This window comes from Myxocyprinus asiaticus, chromosome 32 (assembly GCF_019703515.2).
Source record: "Myxocyprinus asiaticus isolate MX2 ecotype Aquarium Trade chromosome 32, UBuf_Myxa_2, whole genome shotgun sequence".
Classification (NCBI taxonomy): Eukaryota; Metazoa; Chordata; class Actinopteri; order Cypriniformes; family Catostomidae; genus Myxocyprinus; species Myxocyprinus asiaticus.
Genome location: NC_059375.1, coordinates 30,362,662 through 30,390,086, shown reverse-complemented (window position 1 = coordinate 30,390,086; position 27,425 = coordinate 30,362,662). Strand labels below are relative to the sequence as shown.

At 37.7% G+C, this 27,425-nt stretch overlaps 2 protein-coding genes across 4 annotated transcripts in view; one reads left to right on the top strand and one right to left on the bottom strand.

Annotated features, from left to right (window-relative positions):
- Window positions 1–4,138, top strand: part of LOC127423152 (ectonucleoside triphosphate diphosphohydrolase 1-like) — a 27,379-nt gene extending 23,241 nt beyond the window's left edge. For both annotated transcript variants that reach the window (XM_051667263.1, XM_051667262.1), the window contains exons 8-10: window positions 46–153; window positions 250–387; window positions 884–4,138. In XM_051667263.1, coding sequence (XP_051523223.1) covers window positions 46–153; window positions 250–387; window positions 884–1,093 — 456 coding nt within the window. In that variant the 3' untranslated portion in view covers window positions 1,094–4,138. The remainder of the gene's footprint in view (window positions 1–45; window positions 154–249; window positions 388–883) is intronic.
- Window positions 3,415–27,425, bottom strand: slc35f3a (solute carrier family 35 member F3a). Of its 2 annotated transcripts, XM_051667265.1 has the most exons (9): window positions 27,379–27,425; window positions 24,818–25,032; window positions 22,276–22,278; window positions 18,845–19,187; window positions 9,923–10,142; window positions 8,473–8,598; window positions 8,097–8,289; window positions 7,894–7,983; window positions 3,415–5,856 (listed from the first exon to the last, which is right to left on the bottom strand). In XM_051667265.1, the coding sequence occupies exons 1-9, from the start codon at window positions 27,423–27,425 to the stop codon at window positions 5,600–5,602; spliced, it is 1,494 nt and encodes a 497-aa protein (XP_051523225.1). In that variant the 3' UTR covers window positions 3,415–5,599. The 2 variants fall into 2 exon arrangements, with proteins under 2 accessions (XP_051523225.1, XP_051523224.1); XM_051667264.1 differs by lacking the exons at window positions 22,276–22,278; window positions 27,379–27,425 and adding an exon at window positions 25,318–25,452.

Here is a 27,425-nt window from a genome sequence, read left to right as displayed (position 1 = left end):
TAAATATTGATAACGTTCTTGTCTCCCACCTGTTTCACTCTCAAGGCTTTTTCTGCTTTCTACTTTGTAATGAACTATTTGAATCTGACCTCTGACACATTAGACAATACAAAGCAGAAACTGGCAAGCTACTGCTCCACCCCATGGGAAAAGGTGAAATTATTTGTTTACCTTCTTAAAAAAGATATTAAAACAGTTAATCTTTGTTGGAGTAGGATTTCTAAATATGAACTCATCTGCCTTTTGTAGATTGTAGAAAATCATCCCAATATAAAGCAGAAGTATCTTTCCGAATACTGCTTCTCAGGAACATACATTCTGACTCTTCTGGAAGATGGATACAAATTTACCTCTAACAACTGGAAAGACATCCGTTTCATTAAGAAGGTAAATATGGCATGAATTAATTCATGCTCTACCAAGGGACGACTTCACTAAAAAGTTGTGCTTTTACCGGTGTTATTTCAGTGCAAAAACCTACTTATTCACTTACCAACCGCAATCCAGCTGGGGATAAACGTGCTGAAATAGCACTGCACCATATATATAAGTGATTGTGATTGTTTTTCAGTGCAAACACTCCTTTCTATGTTAATTAGGCCAATTAAAGATTGGGACTTTCTCACAAAATTCATCGCTATTTGCATAGTGCATTTAACATTGCACTGTAATCACCCCCCCCCCAAAAAAGCTAAACAGAATTTCAAGAGATGTTAGGGTATATTTTACTGTACAGCCATAGTAAAGTATGCTAGAGTAGTCAGCCTTAACTTATTTCTCCTCTTATAAAGAATATGTGGATACCTATGTGTGTGAAATAAGATTGTGTTAAGAGGTATGCTGATGAGAGCAGTGTTGACAATCTCTCTCTCTCTCTGTGCAGATAGGAGAAAGTGATGCAGGCTGGACTTTGGGTTACATGCTAAACCTAACCAACATGATCCCAGCTGAAGCTCCAGACACACCCCTGATGCCTCACGGGGGATACGTCAAATTTATGCTCCTCTTCTCACTTCTAATATTTGTTCTCTTGTTTCTGGCTTACATGTACTTCCGTCATTCCACTAGGACAGCCCAGAAAGACATTATTTAGCTCGACAATGACAGGGCTATTATGCTGTGATCTCTTAACATTGAATGTTTGGTAACACTTTACAATAAGGTTCCATTTGTTAACATTACTTAACATGAAGTAACTATGAACAATACTTTTACAGCATTTACTAATCTAGGTTAATGTTAGTTTCAGCATATACTAATACATTTAATTCAAAATCAAAAGTTGTATATGTTAACATAAGTCATTGCCCTGTGAGCTATATTTACTAACATTAAGATTAATAAATGCTGTAATATATATTGTTCATTGTTTGTTAATGATACCTTATACATTAACTAATGTTAATGAATGGAACCTTATGGTAAAGTGTTACCAAATGTTTATTTCCGCAGGATGTAATCTGTACGATCCAAAAAAATGTCTCAATGCTGTTCTTAAGTTCTTGTGAAAATCAGTCTTGTCTAACTATCTTGAAAGAGCAAACTTGGAAGACATGAGGACGTAAAACGAATCTATGCTAGTTTTAAGATGTGCCGCGATATGTATATTCAACAACTTCTTAACTATTTTCTTTTTTTGGAGGTGGGTGATGATGTCAAACAAGTCCACAAGAACACAAAAAGAACAGACATTGGGAAACAGCAAATGTTTTGACTTGATTTAAAGGGACAGTTCAAGCATAAATTAAGATTCTGTCATCATTTACTCAACCTCATTTTACATTTCAAAGAATTTGGATGTTATACCTCAAGTGAAGGATAAACAGGCTTTGTGAGAGTTTTGAGTTACAGGTTCCATTGACACTGAAGGGGCATCAGAGGAAAGATGAGTTTTTTCTATTCCTATACTATTGTGTTTTTTATGACAACTTCAGGTTGCCACTGTAAATCTCTTAGAAGCACAGGTTTTAGCTTTGGGGAGCTGGGTCAAGAGGGTTGCAAGGCTTCCTTAAAGGAGACCTATTATGCCCCCTTTTTACAAGATGTAATATAAGTATCAGGTGTCCCCAGAATGTGTCTGTGAAGTTTCAGCTCAAAATACCCCACGGATCATTTATTATACCATGTTATAAATGCTTCTTTTTGGGTGGAATCAAAAACACGCTGTTTTCTTGTGTGTCACTTTAAATGCAAATGAGTTGCTGCTCCCCGCCCCCTTCCCGGAACAGGGCTGTGCCTTTACAGCTGGTGCTTCGGATACTATAGCAACAACAAATCAGAACCAATATGACTGACACCATAAATACCAGTGTTTTTCAGCCATTTAGCATCGATGGATGAGCAACACAAAAATATACTGTAATGACGTTAGCTATGCGCTATAACGAGACATGACATTTTAGGGGGTTGTCTTGCATAATGCGATTTGCAAACATTCACAAAATATAAAGTGTGATACTTACATCTTCAGGATATAAAGCTGGAACACGAACAGTTGGTACTGATCCATGCTTGAGAATCAAATATTTAGAAAAGCCTGCTTTATATTGACCCTCATTCACAAAGCAGTCCGGTGTAAAATGATTTGCTCAAACATACACAAATTTTGGTATGTTTTGGGGAACACTTTCTTCAAAAACAAAACTTGTCCACTGCGTCTTCAGTGGCTCTGATGCCAGGAGTACATGAAGACACTTATGTTCACTTTTACAGCCTACAACAGAACACGTATTACGCTTATGAAGCTGAGACATTATTCTTCTCAATGTAGCTGCTCCAGCGCGGAAAAAAATGGCGGACTGTGTGTTGATCACTCAGGGGAGGATCTATGATTATAGGGTGGAGTCCGTCACCAGTCGTGGGCGTGGCCTGCTCTAAAGTGAGGTCACTTTGGAGCAGATACCAAAACCAGTCATTTTGAAACACTGTTTTTGATTAATAAAAATATAAGAAAGATGAGTGGGTGGACTTTTAACATTGTAAGGTGGTTGTGTACACATTTATGTTCAAACACCATGTAAAAGTGAATTTTGCATAATAGGTCCCCTTTAAAGGAAAAGTGCAATGACATACAGTATATTGTGTGGGTGAAGCTCAATCAAAGGCATTTCTGGCATTATGTTGATTACCTAAAAAAAATATTTAGAATTGTCCATCCTTTAAAAAACAAAGAAAAAAAATCAAGGTTACAGTGAGGCACTTACAATGGAAGTGAATGGGGCCAATCTTTGGGGGGTTTAAAGGCAGAAATGTGAAGCTTATGATTTTATAGAAGCACTAACATTAATTCTTCTGTTAAAACTCATAAATTATTTGAGCTGTAAAGTTGTTTAAATCATTTAATGGGATTACATAGTTTACAGCGTTACTATGTCGCCATGTCAAGGAAGTTGGAAAAATTGGACAACTGTACAGAGAAAAGGTTAGTAAGTGATTTTATCACTAAAATCATGTTAGCACGCATATTTTTTATGTCTTGTGGCTATACTTTTGAGTATTTTAACATTTATGGATTGCCCCTTTCAATTTTAGTGCCTAATTTTTAACCCCAATTATTCCTTTTTTTTTTTTTTTTTTTTACAGAAAAGGAACAAGTCAAAATTAATTTTTGTGGTCATCAACATTATGCAGCAAATGCTGTCGATTGAGCTTAACTTGTATTGAACCCGGAATATTCCTTTAAATCTTTTATGAAGGTTTTTCTTGATGCCAGTATCTTTTACTCTTTTAGTTATTATAAAGAAAACTCTGTAAGGACTCTAGTTGTACCTCCCTAATTTTAATTATGGTCATATGGATATCATTGTGTTAAACACAATAAAAGCTTCCAGCATAGCATATTTTTATGAATTGACAATTGAGGGCCTTGTTGTTAGGGTTGTTACTGCATGATTTGGCTCTCTTCCTGTGCTTACCGTTTCTTGCTTTTTATTGCATTTATTTTATCATACCACAGGAGCGTTAAAATCATAATTTGTGCTCAAAATATTAGATCTTATCTGCTTCTGTAAGGCACATTCTGTATGTGAAATTCCTGTGTATGGCTCTGAAATATGTAAAATAATGTGAATTCTGATTTTGTTTTTATATATTTAAACAACACCTGCAAATTTCTATATTAAATCAAAAAAATGTGATTCATGGTTGTGCATATAGATTTTATATATATTTAAGTGGAAAAGCATGCTTGAAAGATCAACAGTTGATAGACTTAACTGATGGGTTAAATTGGGATTTTTGAGGTGGGGGAACCCTAACAACCCCCACCACCTCCTGCATTTAGGCAAATATAGCAGACCAGGTTCCAACACAGACTACACGGAAGCATAATACTTATGTAATTAACTTTAAAGAACTTTAAAGATGTTTTTGAGCACACTCGCTAAATTGAGATGGAACACATAAAAAACCTGAACTGCGTGCCTGCAGGAAATAAAATAAAGTGACGAACAAACTGCCAATATTTTTTTTTTCTTGTTTAATCAGAGGAGCCAAAATGCCCCAATTTAACCCTTGCTGATAAACCTTGATATATTTCTGAATTTTTATGAATAACTTCAGTAATGTAACAACATGCATAGTGTGTACCTTCATTCTTTATTATTGCTATTAAGTAGTAACAAAAAAATCATCCTTACAAAGGTTTACATTAAGCCTTAATTCCACAGGAATATTAGAACCAAGTATTGTCACTGATAGAGATAAAATGTAACATTAATCTGAAGAATCCATGGGTATTGTCTTTCTTTCAGATTATATGAGGCCATAACACTATCAAATGCATACACAGAGTAAATAGAACCAGTTTGAGATTATAGCACATAACAGGAATATTAAGTTGAAGAGTGTGACGATGTGTCAGCAGTTGAGAAACTGGCAATATACAGTACTTGTATATATACTGTACATAGGTACTTCATTCAACCCATGAAGCGACAATGGAATATACAAATCTACATTAGATATACAGACATACAGTAGTACTGTAGCAGGTAATAAAATGTCTCTCACCTACTCATTCATTCAGTTTCCAAACACTAAGACCTGTAACAGTGCATTGACACTTAAAGAGATAGCTGTTAACCCAAAAATGAACCCTCATGTGAGTTGTTCTGCAAACCCATATTACTTTCTTTATTCCATGGAACACAAAATGAGATTTTATGCAAAATGTGAGCTTCAGTCCCCATTCACTTTCATTGCATCTTTTGTCCATTCAATGAAAGTGAATGATGACTGAGGATAACATTCTGCCTAACATCTCTGTTTGTATTCCACAGAAAAATACAAGTCATACAGGTTTGGAACAACTAATATGAGGACGAGTAAACAAAAATGAAATATAAACTTTCACCACTCCATTTAACCATGTAACAGGTTACCCAAGCAAATTCTAAAGCTGTGCATAGAATTGTTCAATATTCCTTTGGATCATAAGATATGATAACAATAGCACCCTCATATGCAACTGTATCAACTTCTCATCTTTCTAAGCAGTTGTTTGTTGCCATTCCATTTTGATGTGCAGTTCTGCACCACAAATGTGGATGAAACTAATCTGGTGCCAATAATGTGTTTATGGCATGAAAATGACACCAGGTCAGTGTATACTGGGAGTACCGGTTGTTTTGGAATTGCAGTTCCTGGCTTCTCTTGGTCTGATGTGAAGTGTCTCTGAGTGTTTGTCTCTTGCGCACTCTTGTGGCTCTTCCTGTGTGTGCAGCATGGACCATAACTGAGGCAGGCACTGGTCCCAATCCTTAGGCAGCAAGAGCAAAAGGAAGCCCAGGCAAATGATAGATGCCGCTATAACACGGACACTGTTGAGCTGGATCTCACACATGTAGCGATCTATGACTGGAGTTCAAAAGGTTTTCAGGGTCTCTTAGGCATTTCTAAATGACACATCACTGATTCTTGAGACAATGCCATTAGTTTTGAATAATAGCAACATTTCCACAAGATAATCAGAGATGAACACTTATTTGTTCTTTTATGTACATTTTAAATAAACAATGCTGCTATTTTCTGACAAAAGGAAGAGGTTAACTTTACAAATGTATCTCTTTCAGGTTCACAACTGTGTACCTTGTTTTTGTCATCACCATCTGATTTTTATGAAAACACTTAAAAACCAGGCAATATAAAAGGATCAAGTCCACTTTCCATATCCACCTGCTGTTTAGTTCAACAATTATTAACCCTTTAAGCTCTGAGGGTGTTTTTAAAGATTTCCTGTTTCAGTGGCATACCCATAATTAAAAGCTTATAACTCAAAAAAACAACAACAACAAAAAAAAAAAACAACACCAATAAGGGTCAAGTGTTTGATATCATTGTTGAGAAAACTTAAATTTTGTTAATGATATTGTTTATGATAAATTCTGAGGCTCTTGCTCTAATAAACTGATGAAAAATCACTTTGCCATGTCATTTTTTCCTTCTTTTTCTGATTTGACATTATATATATCTGGCTCAGAAAAACTGCTTTTGTTTTGTTCCTAATCATGTCAACTGTAACTGATTACTGTAACTAATTTTGTGTTGATTCAAAGAAATCAAAAAGTTATAGCATTACAAATATCATTTATCCTAGTTTACAAAAAAGTATCCAAAAGCCTCTCCAAACAAATAAAACATAATAATTGTACATAAGAACTAATTACACATGCAAACACAACAATGACTAAAGGTTTGTCTAGCATGCAGACATGAGTTTAGTAATGAGATTTCACATAATGTGTGCCATTTGACACCGAGTCTGTGTCATGTACTTGGCGCCATCTCCTGGTGGCCATATGTAACAGTCAACAATCACATGTCTATCTGCCCAAATATGGATGATTTTTGCACCGATCTGAACCCAATCCGATTGGTTTAGCATTCCATAACACTACATCACTTCCGATGACTTCATCTGATCCAGGAAAGCCAGTGTTTTTTCAGCCAGATTGCAAGATGCCAGATGGCCAGATGTTGTATGCACATTGGGTGTCATGTCACTTATCTAATGATCTATGCATCCGATGACCTTGTGTGTGGGCTTGTTTGAAAGATGATCACCTCCTCTAAGTAACTGTATATTTTAGGTTCTCTTTATTTTTTGTGAAGTTATAAGCAAAAACGCAGCATAAGAGCAACACTTGTTCACATGAAACATAAATGTCAAAGACATATACTTAGCTATTACTCGCTATATTTTTGTATTTAAGTAAAAATAGGCTACTTGTATTCTACTCTTTGAGAGCTTTCCAACAACATATGACACATGGCTATTTGATGAGTTTGATGTTTTTACTGATTACAATAATATGTACAGTGCAAAATGTTTAATAAATTATCAAAATGTAAAACTTCTGATTTGTCTGCATATTTCAAGCACTAGTTCAGTTTTGGTCATAATGCCTACATGCATTGTAAAGCACAGCATTTAACCTTTCAAATGATACCTATTTTGTGTTGGTCATGACTGTATTATTAATATTTTGAAAGTTATTTTTTTTCTTGCGGGCCCATCCAAGCTTAAAGGGTTAATCCCATAATACCAAAATTAAGTTTAAATGTTATTCAAATGGTACTGATTAGATTAGCATCTTGATTATTGTTCAAAACCAATTTTGAGTTTCACTGACACAAAAGGCTACAAAATTGAAAAAAATAAATAAAAGTAAATTTTATAAAGTATTTTTTTATTATTAATCTATTAAACAGTTACATTTCTCATAAAATATTTTTCCTAAATAAAAAATAAAATAATTATTTACAGTTTATGCGACAGTCAAAAAAGTTAGAGTTAAAAAAAAATCATAGACATAGATGATATATATATATTTTTTTAAATGATACAAATTAAACTCACCAGAGACAACAACAAATGGTGCTAGTATAACTTACCAGCATTTACAGGCACACTGAGGACCACACCCAGAGAAATCAGAGTAGGAAGTGTTATCAAAACACCAAAATTCAACAGGAAGTTGAACACTAAGAGCGCAACAAGAGGAAAAGTAAGAATATTAGTCAAGTCAATGATAATCATTTTAAGGGAATACGTCATTTTGAGGAGTATGCATGTATTTATGTGTCCATCCTCTTACCCAGCAAAAGAGCAGACATGCCACAGATACTTGGCCATGGCAAATCTCCAGGTGAAACAAAGTCCTCAGCCCCTGTGACAAGCAGGATCAGAGGTACAGCACTAATGAAGACCAAATTAGCTCCACCGAGAACAGTAAGATACACTGCTGCTTCACCAATCTTTGCATTTCCCAGAACAAGCTTGAACAAAACCTGAAAAAAAAAAAAAAAAGATATGTGCAAGTTGTACAGTGCTGTACAGCCAAACAGAGCATGAAATAAGTAATTGTGAACTTGAAATATCTCGATAGGAATAGTAAGTCAGTGGTGTATGACTGTCTTAAGATGTGCTTGTTGGTACAATATACTTATCAGCAGCAAGTAATTCTCACTTACTTTGTACATAGCTGCGGTTGATGCAGACCCAACCACAAGGGAGATGCCAATCACAGAGTGGCTATGGAAACCATCTGCATATGTCATCATAACAATGCCTCCAATGGCTAAAATGGCTGCCACAATCTGTGATTAGATGGAATACAGGAAACGTGTAACTGTTTTTACAAGTACGTTAGATTAACAGGCATTTGCAATTTTGTTGCACAGCAACAACAACAAAACAAACTAGATTTGCATTTCCTGAAGTAATACAAGTGCTTTCAAGGCAGTAAAAATAGTGTTAAAATTTTATGAGAGCTTAAGTTTTAGGTTTTGGTTCTGGGTAATTAAAATGTTGCATCAATGAAAAATTATGTAGGTAAGATACCCTAGAAAAAATGTGCAAAGCACTTTACTTGAAAAAACAAAACAAAAAAATCCTTTATTTTAATGGGCCAAATACATTAAAGGCCAATGTGTATTGGCAGACAAACTGCCTTCATCAGGGCAATCAAGAAACAAACACCTGTGTCATATTAAAGTAGTGCTCAGTGTGGCAAGAAGCCAATGAACTTCAATCATTCAGTCATTATGAACATATCAACACCCAAACGAAATTCCACCCCACTCAACCAGACAGATAAAAACACACCTCAAGTACAAAAATACTCCTGGTTGACCAGACTGATCAGAATAAATAGTACCATTCTACAAAGATTACAAAATATAAAATTGTTCACACAATACATAGACAAAGCTATTGAAAATTAACAAATTAAACTATTAGAATAGAAATGCCACAATTAAGAAGTAAAAATATACAATCAGCAATAAATAAGGCGTGCTGAAAAACAAAGCTATCATAAGCATATCCTATGTAGTTAGTATTATAAATGATAAAAAAAAAAAATGGGGTTAAGTCCAGTTTGCCGTTTAAACCCGGCCAAACTATAGCCTTTAAAGGGGTCATGACATGAGGAATCAAGTTTTCTTTGATCTTTTGACATATAAGAGGTCATTGTAATACTGTTTAAAAACATACTGTAAGTTTCAGAACTCTAAACTTCCTAATCACTGCAAAGAGAGCATTTGTTGAAACCAAGCTGCCAAAGTGACTCGTTTTCTACTTCCTTCACATTGTGATGTCACACTGTGGTAGACAGAACAACACATCAACGCCTACTTTTCCATTCGGACAGAGGGTCAGAATAAGGGTGGAAAATCATCATGTTTTGCAAATATTTGACTGTTTTTTGTGCAAAATAAATAAATAAATAAATAAAAACTTTACTAATATTATAAGTGAACCTCAAAGGACATTAAAAATTAAAAAAAGGCATGTCATGACCCCTTTAAAGAATTAAACCAAAAAGATTCTGTTAAGTAGCAGATTTTTAAATCTGTCTCCCCATGATATATATCTAACTAAGTTCTTACTAAGGGAATGTAGTTTTAGTTTAAGTCTCACCCGCACTCCCATGAAGCGATCCCGCAGTACAATCCAGGATATTAGGAAGACAAAGGCACGACTGCAGCAGAAGAGGGCACAGGCATCTGTGGCAGGGATTCTGCGAAGGCCTTGAAGGTACAAATAGCTGGTGAGAGTCCACAGCACTCCAAATGGGGCCACCCGAGAGAGCAGCATCCTCACTGACAGTCCATCATCTCCAAAGAATTGACAACACTCTCTATTGTGAATCCAATCACATTCAAACAGGGTTGGGGAGTAATGAAATACATGTAACGGGATTATGTATTTAAAATATAAAATATAAGCAACTGTATTCCACTACAGTTACAATTTAAATAATTGGTAATTAGAATACAGTTACATTCAAAAGTATTTTGATTACTGAAGAGATTACTTTGCATTTTATTGTCATTTGTTTCATTTAATATTTAGTCCTTTCAGATGGAAAACATTTATACATATAAATGATGTGATCCAAAGTGCATTTGAACAGTGGTGAAACACTTTCTTATGATGTGTTACATTCATACGAGCAGACAGAGAAGTAAGTTTGAAGTAAGTTTGGAGCAGAAGAAATAGAAATAAACCTTGTGTAAATTGTCAGCTTTATGCTAAGCTAAAATGCTATTTCTAGCCATTTTACATGCACGTTACCAGGCACGATCATATTTTTTATCAAGAAAATTCACATTGGATCATATTTTCTATTTTTCTGGTAAGACCTTTGATATTTGGGCAAAAATCATATTCTTGATAATAATTTTTGTATTGTTTTCCTGTAAAAATATCTAAAAATCCTTAAAACAAGATCAATTTAATTGATCTTGTTTTAGAAACAACACTGCATAAGATATTTAGGTTTTTCAAAGAATGTATTTTTAACATGTGTATTTTGTGTTACTGTACTGGCAGAGTTTTTATAGTCAAAACAAGTGAAAAAATCTACCAGTGCTGAAGAAGTAATCCAAAGTATTTAGAATACGTTACTAATCTTGAGTAATCTAACAGAATACGTTACAAATTACATTTTACAGCATGTATTCTGTAATCTGTAGTGGAATACATTTCAAAAGTAACCCTCCCAACTCTGCATACAAATAACACATCCTCACCGTGTATTCAATATACATATTTATGTAACAGATATTCCTCATAAACACAACCCAGAAAATACAGGAACAAATAAATATGTCTTAAAGGAATATTCTGGGTTCAATACAAGTAAAGTTCAATCGACAGCATGTGGCATAATGTTGATAATCACATTTTTTTTTTTTTGACTTTTCTTTTTTTCTTAAAAGAAAAAAAAAATACGAAAAGAAAAAGAAACACAAATCTGGGTTGATGCATTTACAATGGAAGTGAATGGGGCCAGTCTATAAATGTTAAAATACTCACTGTTTCAAAAGTATAACACAAGACTTAAACAATATGCGTGTTAACATGATTTTAGCAAGATAAACTTGCTTACTAACCTTTACTGTGTTAAGTTATATTACATTTTTTAACTTTATTGCCATGAAGACGTAACGTCGTAAACCCTAAAACAACTGTAAAAACGACGATTTATCTTTACAGCTCAAATAACACACGAGTTTTAACAGAAGAATCAAAGTAAGTGCTTTTATAAAATTATAAGCTTCACATTTTTTCCTAAACCCTCCAAAAAACTGGCCCATTCACTTCCATAGTAAGTGCCTCACTGTAACCTCAATTTTGGCTTTTTTTATATAAAGAAAAGGAGGAACGAGTCAAAATATTTTTTGTTGTAATCAATATAATGGCAGAAATGCATAATGTGTTTAAAAAAAATATACCTAAAATATTCTTTTAAGTATAAGTTGGGGCATAGGAATGATTAAAAAAAAGTGTGGGTACAAAATAAGGCATGGATCACTAATTTCCCCCAAAAATTGGGGAAAAGGCAACACAAACACTCAAAAAATAGGAAAGAACATACACCATCCATTTATAATGAATGAGACACCCTTGAATGTAAGTCAAAAGGTACCTTAACCTTAGAGCGCAACAGTGTCCGCCCACATTTTCAGCCATCTGGGTTCCAGAAGTATTTTTCCCATTCATTTTTTCCATTGGGTTTTCATAAAATCCTTCATAAAAGAGTTGTAAGCCATGAACCAAACCAACCGGTTCCGAGGTGAATCACATCACAAACTTTGATTTAAAGCAAAAATGTTTTTGAAAATCAGACAAAAATATGAAGGTATAAGATTGTATAATAGGGATAGGACAGACAACATCTGTCCTATCTCCTCTAGGCCAGCACGTGCTACACCACTCAGCCCCTGGCTGTCTGACATCCTTCGTGAACATCGGACTGAGCTCAGGGCAGCTGAGAGGAGACGGCGGAAATCTAAAGATCCAGCAGATCTAGGTAAATATTAGTCTCTGCTTGCAACTTTTTCAGACAATGTTAAATCTGCAAAAACCTCCTATTACCAGAACAAGATCAACAGCACCACAGACACTCGCGGCTTGTTTAGAACATTCAACACACTTCTCTGCCCTCCCCCTCCACCACCTGACACATCACTGACAGCAGATGTCTTCGCCACATTTTTTACTAATAAGGTTACATCCATCAGCAATACATTCTCAGCACCACACCCTGTCAAACACCTGTCTCCTGTATGCAACTCTTCTGTCTCTATGTTCTCTCCTCTGACTGACACTGAGGTCTCTAACCTCCTCCTCTCCAACCACCTCACCACCTGTTCCCTTCACCCCATTCCTTCTCACCTTCTCCAGGCCATTTCTCCGTCCATCCTACCTGCACTCACACACATAATTAACACATCTCTACTTATAGGCACTTTTCCCACTACATTCAAGCAGGCTCGAGTAACCCCGCTGCTGAAGAAACCCGCACTTAACCCCACACAAACAGAACAATGCAGACCAGTCTCTCTCATCCCATTCATGGCAAAAACACTTGAAAGAGCAGTTTTCAATCAAATCTCTGCCTATCTCTCACAGAACAAGCTGCTGGATGACAATCAGTCAGGTTTCAAAAGTGGACACTCCACTGTGACTGCCCTGCTGTCTGTCACTGAGTCGCTGAGATGGGCGAAAGCTGAATCCAGATCATCCGTCCTGATTCTGCAGGACATTTCTGCAGCCTTTGACACAGTCAACCATCAGATCTTACTCTCTACCCTCTCCTCACTGGGCATCACAGGAACTGTGCTTGACTGGTTTAACTCCTATCTCTCAGGTAGGTCTTCAAGGTAGCCTGGAGAGCTGAGGTATCCAAGCCTCATCAGCTACTTACTGGGGTACCTCAGGGATCAGTGCTTGGGCCACTGCTCTGCTCTATATACACAACATCACTGGGACCCATCATTCAGGCACATGGTTTCTCTTACCGCTGCTACGCTGATGACAAGCAACTCTACTTGTCTTTCCAGCCCAACGACACCACAGTGACTGCTCGAATTTCTGCCTGCCTGGCAGACATCTCGGCCTGGATGAAGGAGCACTACCTGCAACTCAACCCAGCCAAGACTGAACTCCTTGTCTTTCCAGCCAACCCTGCTGTTGAATACAACATCACCGTGCAGCTGGGTGCAACTACAGTAACGCCTTCCAAAACTGTCAAAAATCTAGGGGTAACCATCGACAACAAACTAAATTTCACAGACCACATCTCAAAGACCACAAAATCATGTAGATTTACACTCTACAATATCAGGAAGATAAGACCCTTCCTCTCTGAACATACCACACAACTGCTTGTCCAGTCACTTGTCATAACTAAACTGGACTACTGTAACGCTCTCATTGCAGGCCTCCCTGCATGTGCAATTAGACCCCTGCAAAGAAGAAAGAGGAAAAGGCGGAAGAGAAGAAAAGAGTCCAGGAACGCTGCTTCATACAGATCCTCCACTTGCCATTTTCCCCTTTTATACAACAGACTCTGAAAATTAAATTTGGACACTTTTTTGAAATGTCATGAAGCGCATGTTACACCACTCCTTGTCTCTCTCCATTGGCTGCCGATTGATGCACGTATCAAATTCAAGGCTCTGATGCTGGCATACAGAACAGTCACTGGGTCTGCTCCAGCATACCTAAAATCATTTCTGCAGAGCTACGCGCCTACTAGAAGCCTGCGGTCGGCTAAGGAATGTCGCCTTGTTGTACCAACACAAAGAGGCACCAAAACACTTTCTCGGACTTTCAGCTTCATCATACCACGTTAGTGGAACAACCTTCCCAACTCCATCCGTGAAGCTGACTCACTCTCTGTCTTCAAAAAATGACTAAAAACACATCTTTTCCATGAGCACTTAACCAGTCATTAATAAAAAATAAAAAAAAATTTTTTTTTAAATTCCTGTTGCACGTTATTCTGTTTTGAATACTATTCTGATGCTAGTGAAACTTTGTAATATGGCACTTTTCATACCACTGTCTCCTTAAGATGATTCGCTTATGTTTTCCTCTTTTGTAAGTCGCTTTGGATAAAAGCATCTGCCAAATGAATAAATGTAAATGTAAATGTAAATGCATAAGGGAATGAACTACAATTCCATAAAGCATTGCCAATGACGCAATAAAAAAAAAATAAAAAAAAGATGGAAATATGCAAAACTAATGATTTAAATATAGCTGCAAGCAGCAATTAACGGGGTTCAAGCGGTTTAAGGCCTTTAAGCACATGCGTAAAAAGGTATTATGTTTTATTTAGCAAGCGTGTAACCACCTAGATCATAGATGGAATAGACCATTTACAGCCAATACAGTCAATTTACTAAGGAAATACATGGATATTAAAGCTCATAGTGCCACCTATGGTCCGATCTCCATAAAAGTCAGCATGCTTGTTTAAAATCACATGTCGAATGTTCTCAGCAAATTTTGTGAAGTTCTGAGTTTTTGTTTAGGAATTATGGGCTTATTTGTACACTTGACCACGGCCATTTTCTAAATGACACTGTTATAGCTACCAAAGGGTGTTCGATTTCTTTCAAATTTCTCACAGACCTCTATGGCCAGGAGTCGAACAGGCCCACCGAGTTTTGTGCCGATCAGCCTCCGTTAACCTTGTCTAATAGGTGCTCAAATTTCATTGGCCATGTTTTTTGAGATACGCCAATGTCCTCATACACAGTAATGGCACCTTGGACAAAGACGCTGCATGCCGATTTTCAACTCAATCAGACTAACGGTTGCATAGTTATAGCTGTTTTCATGTTTTTTTCCCTGTTATAGTGCCACCAAGTGATTAAACTCCGCAGTTTTTTTACTGTGACCTCAGATTGAGCTCATACACATGTGTACCGAGTTTGGTGAAAATATCTCATTTCCTTCGGGCGTTATAGTCATTTTAGTAAAAATGGACCGCCCTTTTTGAACGTTTTGGCACACCTTAGCGACCATGAGTTGAAATGTCAACTTTTTTTTGAGAATTATTGATAATCAGACTCCAGAGTATATTTCTGCACTGGTTTGCTTCCGATCAGGTGAAAAACCTAGGACTAGTTCGCAAAAGTAGGTTTTTAACATTATCTGAAATATTTACCGAACGGTTTGACAGACACCAATGCTTCTAGAGGCAAAGTTGTTTAGAATGGGAAGAGCTATCAGGTGATATATATTACTTGTGTTTTAATGCAACACTGCATTATGTACAACCATTAACACCTACAAAAATCGTAATAGCACCACCTAGTGGCTGATTTTTTAAAAACTTTGCACAACCCTCTCAGACCAAGAGTCAAATAGGTCCACCAAGTTTCATTCCGATCAGTCATTGTTAACCTTGTGTAATAGCTACTGAAATTGGATTGGCCGATGGCTGCCATGATTTCAACATACGTGAATGTCCATATAGACAATGATGGCAGCTGAGACAAAGACAATGTATGCAAAATTTGAAGTCAATAGGATTAACAGTTTCATAGTTACAGCCAATTTCATGTTTTTTTTGGTATTATAGCGCCACCATGTGACAAAACTACGGCAACTTTTCTGGGCGACCAAAGATCGACCTCCTACATAAGCATGCCAAGTTTGGTGAAGATATCTCATTTCCTTCAAGAGTTATAGCCATTTACGTAAAATTGGCCACTCCTGCTTCCGATGTTTTCGCATACCGCAGCTAGCTCGAGTCGAAAGTTCAAACTTTTTTTGATAACTTTTGATATTGAGACTCCAGAGAATCGTTTGGCACTGGTTTGGTCCCGATTGGACGAAAAACCTAGGACTAGTTCGCAAAAGTAGTAGAAAAATCCAAAATGGCGGAGAATTTTTATAGGCGGAAATGAAATCGGAGATATACGTTTTGTTTGGTTTGAGCCAAGGATTCCAATAGTATAAAGTTGAGTCTACGACAAAAGGTCTAGAAGTTATGAGCAGTTTCGCATTTTTAATCAGTCGCACCCCCTATTGACCAATTTCGCCGAGTCCATGTTTCTGAGTAGCGAGCAATACTACTACCATCTGACCAAGTTTCAAGTCTCTAGGCCTTACGGATTGCACTACCCAATCAGTTTTATAGCGGAATAATAATAATAATAAAAATCTTAACAATTACAATAGGGTTTCAGCGCTAAGCGCTTGAACCCCTAATTATAAGTATTGATGAAGTTACTGTTTACAAACAAACACTAGGTGACGGCATTTGGAAGACAAGCAATAGACCTCAACCCTTAACACACAGACCTCAATAATAGAGACAATCAAAAGATTAGCGCCTAACATCACCACAAAACAACTGACTAACAGTGGCAACAAAAATCAACAATAAGTATAAACAGCAAAAAATAATAAGCCTATAACACTAACCACATAATTTATCTATGTTGCAATGCATACTGGGAACTCGCAAATCTGCAAAATTGTTAAACATGAAATTATTTGTTCAGACAACTCTGTTAGGCAAGTTGGGACAACGTTTGGGAGAATATATTTGGTCTAAAGGCGGTTTTTCATGGGATGCGGTCACCGCTCAATGAGAGAGAGGCGGCAGTCTGCAAAACGGAGCCGGCAGTCGAAGTGGTGTCGCTTTCCAAGCTCGTTCACGAGAATCCTGCCACTTTGTTGTGCATGACTTCTTGCTGTGCACACAGAGCTGAATTTATTCACAACCAATCAAATGACATTAAGCTTTTGTGTAGTCAAAAACAACATGCAGAAGAATAACCTCGCTGTTGCTGAATTTCCTGACCTGTATAACATTTCTTTGAGCATTTATAGAGACATAAATAGGAAAACAGCCTCATGGGAAGCTGTGAATGGACGAGTCTGTGTACCAGGTGGAAACAGACTACAGAAACATATACTACATGTACAGCTTATGTTTAGAAGATAAGGCAAGAACGCAAGCAAAGCCTGCCACCCACTGCGTCCTGTGTAAAACCGTGTTAAGGTAACATGTGTTTTTATGTATATGAAAGTAATTCACATTTTGTAGTATCTGTAATATCTCAAAAAACCCCATAGGCTGGATAAAACGCAATTTCATTTTTTACAGTGTAGGTCTGTATTTAAAGGTTTATAAGTTATTGTTAAAATCAATTTGTCTATGGAAAAATGAAAGGGATTTTTACTTCCGGAACCAGACTGTTGCATGCTTTTGAGTTTGTGCAGCATTCTTTGTCATAGCATACCGATTGATTTCAATGGGGATGGTCATGTGACCAAAGGTTGATAAAAATGTTACTTTCACAGCAACACACTCTGACACCAGGGTTCCCACATTTTTTGACCAATTAAGTTCCATTATATTTTCATGATTTTTCCAGTTATTCGAATTACTGTATGATTTTAAAAAAAATTATTTGTATAGAGATCACAGTCATGAGGAGCAATTTCTAGCCAATTTAATATTTCAGAGCAGAGCACAACTAGAAAAATGTAAATTCACTATAGAAATTTCCATGATTTTTATTTTTTTTCTCTCCCCTTTTCTCTCCAATTTGGAATGCCCAATTTCCAATGTGCTCGAAGTCCTTGTGGTGGAGGAGGAAGAATCTCAGTTGCCTCCGCGTCTGAGACCTTCAATCCACGTATCTTATCGTGGCTTGTTGAGCGCGTTACCGCGGAGACCTAGCGCATGTGGAGGCTTCACGCTATTCTCTGCGGCATCCACTCGCAACTCACCATGCACCCCACCGAGAGCGAGAACCACATTATAGCGACAATGAGGTGGTTACCCCATGTGACTCTACCCTCACTAGCAACCGGGCCAATTTGGTTGCTTGGGAGACCTGGCTGGAGTCACTCAGCACACCCTGGATTCGAACTCGCGACTCCAGGGGTGGTAGTCAGCGTCAATACTCGCTGAGCTACCCAGGCCCCTCACTTTTCCATGACTTTTAAGATTTATCTCATTTTCCATTCACCACGGAGAATTTTATGGTCCAGTGGAAATCCATTTCACTATTTGTATTCTCAATTTCACAATGGCTTGGTTCTTTCCACATCAAAACGTGTAAAAAGCCCCGAGACACCCCAGTTGTGACGGTTTAGGGTGCAGAAGGTTACTACTAACTTCATAGAACCAGCTATCCAAGTTTGATACAAACCATAAAAAACTTTTTTTGCATTATTTAAAACTTCTTTCAAAAGTGCTGCCTAGTACAAAAAGCCTTTAAAAATCTGTTGTGCTAAACTGATGAAAAGGACAAAATATTGCCATGGGACATTGTTAAGAAAATGAGGCTAGGGTCAAATCTATCTGAGAAGCTCAACCCAACAGAACTGCAAAGTCAACAGACACTTTGGTTCTGCAATTTAAATTGAGTTAAGTCTGCATAAATCCAAACTTTTACACAGTGCAGCACTTATGCAACGAGTTCACATTTAGGAATGCAGTGAAAAGTTTCGTAGGTCACAGAGCAATAAGATCTCCTTCTCCTCCAATCATGCATGAAGTGAAACAATCCTTCTCACCTGAAGCGTTGTCTAGGGGTCTGTCTGTCTTTGCTACAGCACAGGTGACCCAAGTAGTACAGAGGAAAGATGACACAGTTCCAGGACGTGGAGAACCAAGTGAGGGTGAATGGAACATTCAAGCGTCTGACTGTTATTTTAGCCAACTGAGTGCAGCCTGACCAAGACATGCAGATGCAGATCACCACCGTGACACCCCATAGTGCTCTGCGCAGGTGGACTGCGGTCATAAGCAAACAGAATTGCAGTCTCTCCTGCCTGTTCACACGAACAGACTGAACAGTTCCTGTAGCAGCATGGCTATCTACCTTCACTTCCATTTTCTCTCTGCTGGATTGGTCCTCTGCAGATATAGACAACAAAGGTCATGTAAATTGTTTGTGTGTGTGTCTGTATCAAATAAAGGCTGTACGTATTACATTTTTGCTGTTATTTCTGCATAAAATGGCATATAGTACAGCACAAAAATATTGCTTGACAAATATGATGCTGACACAGTTGAATTGCAGTCCTAACCTTAGAAGAAACAACTCACACCAAGTACCTTTATAATGTTTCAGTGTAGATTTATTTGGTGCTGTCCATGGTACTGAATATGTGCCAATTAGGTTTCTCCCTCTAGCCCTTTTTATAACTGTGGCAAACATTTTCATACTAAGTTAGTCTATGAAACATTGTATTGCAATAACTGTCAAGACGTCTCATTTCTACTTCAGATACCACACGCTTGCCCCTAAAAGCCCATAGAAGAAGTTTAGTTTGCACTTCAGAACCTGGCACGTCTCTAGGACAAAGCTGTCAGGGCACTGAGGGCAGGGGGGCAGACAGACTGTCCCTGAGTAGCAGTCCGCCAGTGGAGCAAGAGGCTGATTCTTCTGTCACAGGTACACCACAGACCACAATCTGTGAAAGTTAATTTGATCCAAGTCCCAGCTTGGTGGTGCACACATTGACCCACACATTAATTAGGTGGTGATGGTGCAGCGGTTAAAGATCTGGCTTTAAACCCAAAGATCAAAGGTTCAAACCCAATCCATGAACTGAAGAATTGCTGAGTTCCCTAATTACCATTGTGCCCTGAAGCAAGGAATCGAGGAGGACGTTCCCTGTAATAAATGTACTGTAAGTCACCTTGAAAATGTAAGCATCGGCTGAATATTTTATTATGTATAACCAAAAAAGAAATCCCTTGTGGAGCAGCACTGCTATGATGTCTCAAGTTATCCTAGTTCGTATAACAGACAGCGAATCCACATGACTTTTTGGAAAATACAGGTATGTGTATTAATAAGGCAGTACAATAAAACTGATTCTTTTCACGTTAAAGTAACGTAAAAACTACTAGACTTTCACCTCTCATTATTCTCTTTCACAAAAAACGGCTTTTCCACTGCTGCACCTTATTTCACCTCCATTAAAATTCATGATGAAAATGAGAATGTTTTCTATTTTAGTACTACAAAATGACCAATGTGGTCTATGTTGTGACAGGGTGGATTTAAAGACGGCATGAAAAAAAAAACGATAAAAAAAGAAAGAAAATGCTTTCAGCAGATATACACATTTAAAATCTGCTGTCTTTATTGGGGCTTAAAAGACCCAGGAAAAATTTGACGGCACAAAGCAGCTGAAAAATATTGTCCAATCAAATGCTTTCCAGAACGAGAATGCACCCTCCTCGTACATCTGATCAGCACGTCTGTCTGTGTTCTAACCAGTGGCAGCGCTCATGATGCCTTCGGAGGGCACTTCGAAGGGAGGACAATCCATGATTTTGGAACATTCCAAATAGAATTTCCAATAACAATCATTTAAAAAGTGAGTTCCAAATGACTGATATCACCTTTCAGCCCACTGAAGCTCTCACAGTGGATGGTAACTGTCTTTGAAGGGAATCGGGCATAGGGATTTGGATGCAAAGAAAATGGCTGGAGTTTATTCATAGTTTTAATGCAGGCATTTTATGGAGGTTTCTTGGGATGTACAGCACAAAGAAGTGTTCTTTATTCATTATGTTTAGTGTATTGTGTTTCAAAACATGGATATATTGTGATCTTTTACTCGCTTGTTTCTCATTCATCTGCACTGGACTTGCACAACGGCTCCAGCCTTGTTGTAAGCAAAGACTGCCATATTCTGTGCGCATTTGTGGTCTGGTTTTGTAGTAGTCTCAGCCTTAGACAGCACACCCACGGATTGCCCACAGTCCGTTCTCTAACCGTCTGATGCACATAGTACGCAAAACTGGAAAACGCTTTACTGATCAACTCAGCGCAAATCTGATTGATTCAATGGAACTTCCACGAGTAGACGCACACAAGACATTTTATCAGTCCGCCTGGAAGCCGAGTTGTGTTCACAAGGTTCCGCGTTGACAGAATGAGTGCTTTTAAGAATGAAATAATCACAGAATTTTCCCAAGTTTGCCTGGTTAGTGACATCAAATCTTTTAAAGATATTCAGAGTTTTGTTTGAGGCACGTAGCAGAAAGTAAAGTGGATATCCACGAGCAGAGCTGCATTTTCTGCTTTGTTTACTTAGTTATCTCTGTGAAATTCTCTGTAATGAGGTTTACTGTACTTAGACTCTTCACATTTTGCTATTTCCCTGTGTGTTTAATGTGCAATTGCTCGTAGAGACATTATATAATTAACATTTTTATAATTTACCCTGTAATGACAAAACTGACTGTGATTGGTCACTTACCATGTCAGTTAGCTTTTCCTGTCTAAATGGGTATTTCTTGACCAATTGAAGTTGCTATAGAGCTGTAGTCATAGGTCTGGCTATGCGAGACTAGTTTTGTAGTAAAGTGGTTAGTTAGATCATCACTCGGCTCTCAAGTCAGTGGAAAAGCAGTCGGACTCGGTATTGAGACCACTTCTCAGTTTCTCTGGCTGAACACCGGATCTGGCACGAGAAGCAGCACAGGGAAAAGGGGATATGTGTGTGTGTGTGTGGCTTTGGTGGGCTGCAATTTAAGCTTAAGCCTTTTGGCTATTTTTAAAAAAGGAAGGAGCTGTTCAACATGAACCACAGCAATGTCAAGTTTCAGTACAAAATATGCCAATGATGCCAAAGAAAATGAGAAGGATATTGCTGCAGGCAGAGCTCCAAACCTTCAGCAAAGATCTAGGGAGCCCCTATTCTAACCCTTTCTCTAACCCTATCCATGTGTGGAAGCCCCTTTTGGAGTTGCCACAACCCCCTTTTGGAGTAACCCCAACCCCTTCTGGGCTAACTCTACCCTCTTTTGGAAATCTCCGGCTTGCAGCTACACCTTCTTGAAGAAAACGGCACTTGTCAACAGAGTTGACAGGGACTGTAAGGAGCTGCTGTGGTAAGGTTCAGTGAGTACCAGCAGGAGAGGGTAGTTAACTTCAATGCACAGGACTGCTCAACAAAGACATAACAGTGTATTAACTTTTCACCCCCTTCTGCTGTGCCCTGTGCCATTTTACGAGGATACTGAATATGCATTAGAGCGCACACAAATTGTGTTTACTTCATGCTATGATGCAATCAGTGGAAGAATGGAAATGAGAATAGCAAGAGACCTTGTCTGCCCCTGGTGACTAAGCACAAATGGGCTCTGGCTCAGTTACTTTCTCATGCATACTATGAGCTGCCAGAGATTCATACTGTAACTCATACTACAGTGCTTAGCTATTTAAATCAAATACTACAATAGATACATCAGGGGTCCTATAGGCTAAACAATTACTAACCCCAAGGAAACTAAAAGGTCTCTTGTCTACAAATGATCTGACTCTGCTGGTGCTGGGTGATAGATTTTATGGTCTCTGCCTTTTTCATCAGTATTCAAAAGTGTGACTGCAAAGAACTGTAATAGAGAGATTGTGTGTGGGGTTGCGGAGGAGCTCAGATTGATGCAGGGGTGTGAAGATCTTGCACAGGTCTCTGATTGATGTGATTACGCCGCCATCAGCAAAGATGTTTAGCTCTCGCGTTTGAAACATCAATCATAAACCCACAACTCACAACTAACAGCTAAATGAAAAGCACGAACAAACAGTCCTGGCAGTAACTAAAATTACAGACAAGTATATTATAGCCAGTATTAGCCACCCTTACATTTTCAGAATAAAGAAGACTAGGGATGCACCGATATGATAATTTTTGGCCGATACAGATACCGATTTTAACAAACAACTATAGGCCGATAACAATACCAATATTTTGCAACTTACCCTATTTTGTACCTCATTTTGCCATCAGATCACCGTTTTACGTAGGAATACTTTTAAAGCTTTTTAACTATTCAAACAATAAATAATTTCCAGTGTACATTGGATCTATTGAACACACGACAGGCCAAAATTTTAAAGAGAGCCACAGCGAAAGACACTAAAAGATAAATATACAAATATTTTTTAAATATAAATATATTTTTTTTATAAAATAAAAAAGGACTAAATATGATAACATGATGGTTGATATGAAAAAAGGTTATTTTGTACTTCTAAAACATTTTTTGCACTTCTGTTTTTGCAGTTTAAAATGCAGCCTTAATTGTGCAAGGCCATATTGCAATTTTAGTCTTAATTCAATCAATCAATATTATTGGATATCATACCAATATCTCAGAAGTCAAAGTCTGCTGGTTTCAAAGTGTTTTGGCTGGTGTCCCTCATCATGTAGCCTATATGTACCTGCTGTTTTCACAACTGTCATGTCTCTTTATGCCATTTTTTTCTGCAATAACGTGAGAATATTACATTTTAAGGACAGCCAACCCTTCTTCATATTGTGGCTATTATTATTTCTGGATTGTGCATTTCAATTCACAGAGTTTGTACCAAGTCTGTTACTAACTGATTATGAGTAAACCATTGTTTTTTCAAATCGACATTTTCATGCTTATTACCGATGGTTTTAATTCGGTCAATACATTTCCTATAAATATCGGCAGCTGATACATCGATGCATCCCTAAACAAGACTCAACCTGATCCTTTATAGACTATGTTATACCCTTAATTCATATAGTACCTTGATACTTTATATGACTTTCACACATAACTCAAATTTGACAAAATGTCTAGTGCCATATGCCTGGGTTAGGGTTAGGTTTTGTCTTTACAGGGCAGTACTGTTCTTTAGCCTTATAAGAGCCATATAATAAGGCTATATAATGCCTTTATAGTTCTATACCATAACTGATATAATAGTCTTATAGTTTTATACCCTTAAAGGGATAGTTCAGTAGTGAAAATTTCCTCACCTTCATGCCATCCCAGATATGTAGGACTTTCTTCTGCTGAACGCAAACAAATATTTTTAGAAGAGCATACCAGCTCTGTAGGTCCATACAATGCAAGTGAATGGTGGCCAGAACTTTGAAGCTCAAAAAGCACATAAAGGCAGCATAAAAGTAATCCATACGACTCCAGTGGTTAAATATGTATCTTCAGAAGCGATGTAATAGGTGTGGGTGAGAATCAGATCCATATTTAAGTCCATTTTTACTATAAACTGTCCTCCCTGCCCAGTAGATGGCGATATGCATGAAGAATGCAAATCGCCAAAAACAAAGGAAGGAGAATGTGGATGTGAAAGTAAAAGTGGAGACTTTATAGTAAAAAAGCACTTAAATATTTCTGTTTCTCACCCACACCCATCATATTCTGAAGATGTATTTAACCAAAGGAGTCTTATGGATTACTTTTATGCTGCCTTTATGTGCTTTTTGGACCTTCAAAGTTCTGGCCACTATTCACTTGCATTGTGAGGACCTACAGAGCTGAAATATTCTTCTAAAAATCTTTGTTTGCGTTAAGCAGAAGAAATAAAGTCATACACATCTAGGATTACATGAGGGTGAGTAAATGATTGAATTTTCATTTTTGGGTGAAACTGATAAAACACTCATGTAGTAGCCTACACTTATATTTCTCTTTCATGTCATCAAGGCAGGTTTTAATAAGAACTAAGCATGAAATAAGTGGAATACCTCTGAGAGATGCGTTCCAGGGCTCATAACCATAGTAACCGGTGATCCTCAGGATGCGCTCTTCTATGGATGCGTTGTTGATATACTCTACCGATCTCGAAGACTTTAATTCTTCATTTAGAGCTTCATCGATGACGAGGGACTTCAGCTGTCTGAGTTGAGGACTGATATCTGACAGACGGCGCGGGCTCATGTCTGAAGTCTTCCTCATTCCCCTAAAGTTCAAGAAGAGACAAAAATGTTCAAGGCAAGAGAGAACAGTGAATCGCCGTGAAATGTCGTACTAGAAGACCTAACCTGCAGTCAAACACTCCAGAACTCAGCACGCTAAGTGTGTGAGCTCACGTTAAACTGCAATGCATACAGCTTCATTCGTTGATTGTAATGGGTTTCTTGTTTTGTCACGTCGCAGTTGCAAGATGAACGCATTTAAAATGTGCGGCTAGTTCAGGCGTAGCCCATGTAGTTTTTTTCAGCAAGAAATATATCAAGTAACTCACTCTGGAACAGAGAAGCTGCGTTTCATTCGGCACTCCGATGAGCACATTTTAGCAACTGTGACAGCTTTTAAGAATCGTGATTGTGCATGATAAAAAATTGTGGAAGAAAGAACGAAGGGAACCAAGTGCGGTGAGGTGGGCGAACGCTGTGCGGCAGTAGTGTTGGACACGGGCCACGGACACCTGTACTCTCACAGCGCATGCGCGAATTTGTTGCGTCATCTTTATTTAAACATTTTCTAACTTCTGACTATGACAATATATCTTCTTTTAGTGTCTGGAAAGTGCTTGTTATAACGGATGTACTGTTTACTTAGCAATGTAGAAACTGTTTTGACACTTCACTTTTTAGATTATCTTGGAAAAGAATGAAACTGGTCAAAAGTAGATGGGAAAGGAAGTGGATATCGGAGGGGGGTTGGCAATCCAAGAGGAAAGAATAGCAGGCCCTTTTAATCCAATTTTTAATCTGACTCTTACTCTGGGACTATCCAAATAGACCTGCGAGATCTATGGTTTCCACAAAGTATTAGACCCATCCCATACACATATACACTCATTCAGAAATTTATTAGGAACACTATGGTCCTAATAAAGTTTCTGACATGGTCTTCTGTTGTTGTAGCCCATCCACCTCAAGGTTCGACATGTTGTGCATTCTGAGATGCTATTCTGCTCACTAAAATTGTACAGAGTGGTTATCTGAGTTACCGAAGCCTTTCTGTCAGTTTGACCAGTCTGGCCATTCTCCGTTGACCTCTCTCATCAACAAGGCATTTCCGTCCGCTGAACTGCCGCTCACTGGATGTTTTGTTGTTTTGTTGTTTTGTTTTTGCCACCATTCTGAGTAAACTCTAGAGAATGTTGTGTGTGAAAATCCCAGGAGATCAGCAGTTACAGAAATACTCAAACCAGCAGATCTGGCACCAACAATCATGCCACAGTCTAAATAAGTGAGATCACATTTTTTTTTTCCAATTCTGATGGTTGATGTGAACATTAACTGAAGCTTCTGACCCATATCTGCATGATTTTATGCATTGCACTGCTGGCACACGATTGGTTGATTAGATAATGGCATGAATAAGTAGGTGTAGAGGTGTTTCTAATAAAGTGCTAAGTGAGTGTATATTAGCTCATACATGCTCATAACATAGCCTACATAATAAGCTAATTTTTTTATTTTTTATTATTATTATTATTTCAGAAGAAACTGTAATTGGTGCTTGCCTGTGCAATACTAATTACAGCATGATGCTTGAATGTTTTGAGTGGTTGCCAGGGCATTGCAAAACGGTTGCTAAAGTGTTCTGTTTTGTTGGGGGGGGGGGGGGGGGGTGGTGGGGGTGGATGGGGGGGTTGCTAGATGGTTGTTTACCCCCCAAGTCTCTGATACTATAGTTCAAGTTAGGCTCCTCCTTCAGTTAATGTCTTTGCAATCTTTTCTCCAACTTTATCATATGCCATGCAAAATGTGAGCATGATCGCTTAGTAAAATTATATCACACATGTTCCTATAGCACAAATGCTGCAGAGCGAGTTACATGCCAAAGTATAATGGTTAGGAGTTTGAGCAAGTATGAGCAAAAGCAATTCTAATGCTTGACTTACTAAGCATGCTTAAATATATTCATGCTCATAATAAACATCCATGTACAGTTAGTTCATAAATGCATCTTTTTAATATCTATAACAGATCCACTCCTCCACTATAATTTACAGAACTTTTTCCATTGCTACTGTTTTAGAACATTTAATTATATTAGTATGTTTAACAAAGAAAGATGATGAAGTTATAATTCTTAAGAAAAAAAGACAACTGTTGGTGTGACAAACAAACCCTGTAAAACTGTTGCCAGTTGTTCAACTATGGAGTTAAAAAATGCCAGATTTCAAAGCACAAAAACAGATGGTAATGCAAATATAGCAAGAATTAAATTTGCCAAGACTAGGAGAAATCAAAAGATCTTAATATAACTCAGTGAAAGCATCTAATGCCATGTTCATTATAATGTCAGTCAGAATGATCTTATCAGTGCTTAATCAAATAAAAGATTTTACCTGTCTTTCTGGGGACTCTCTCTGTCTTTTTCATCCTCTCTCTGCAT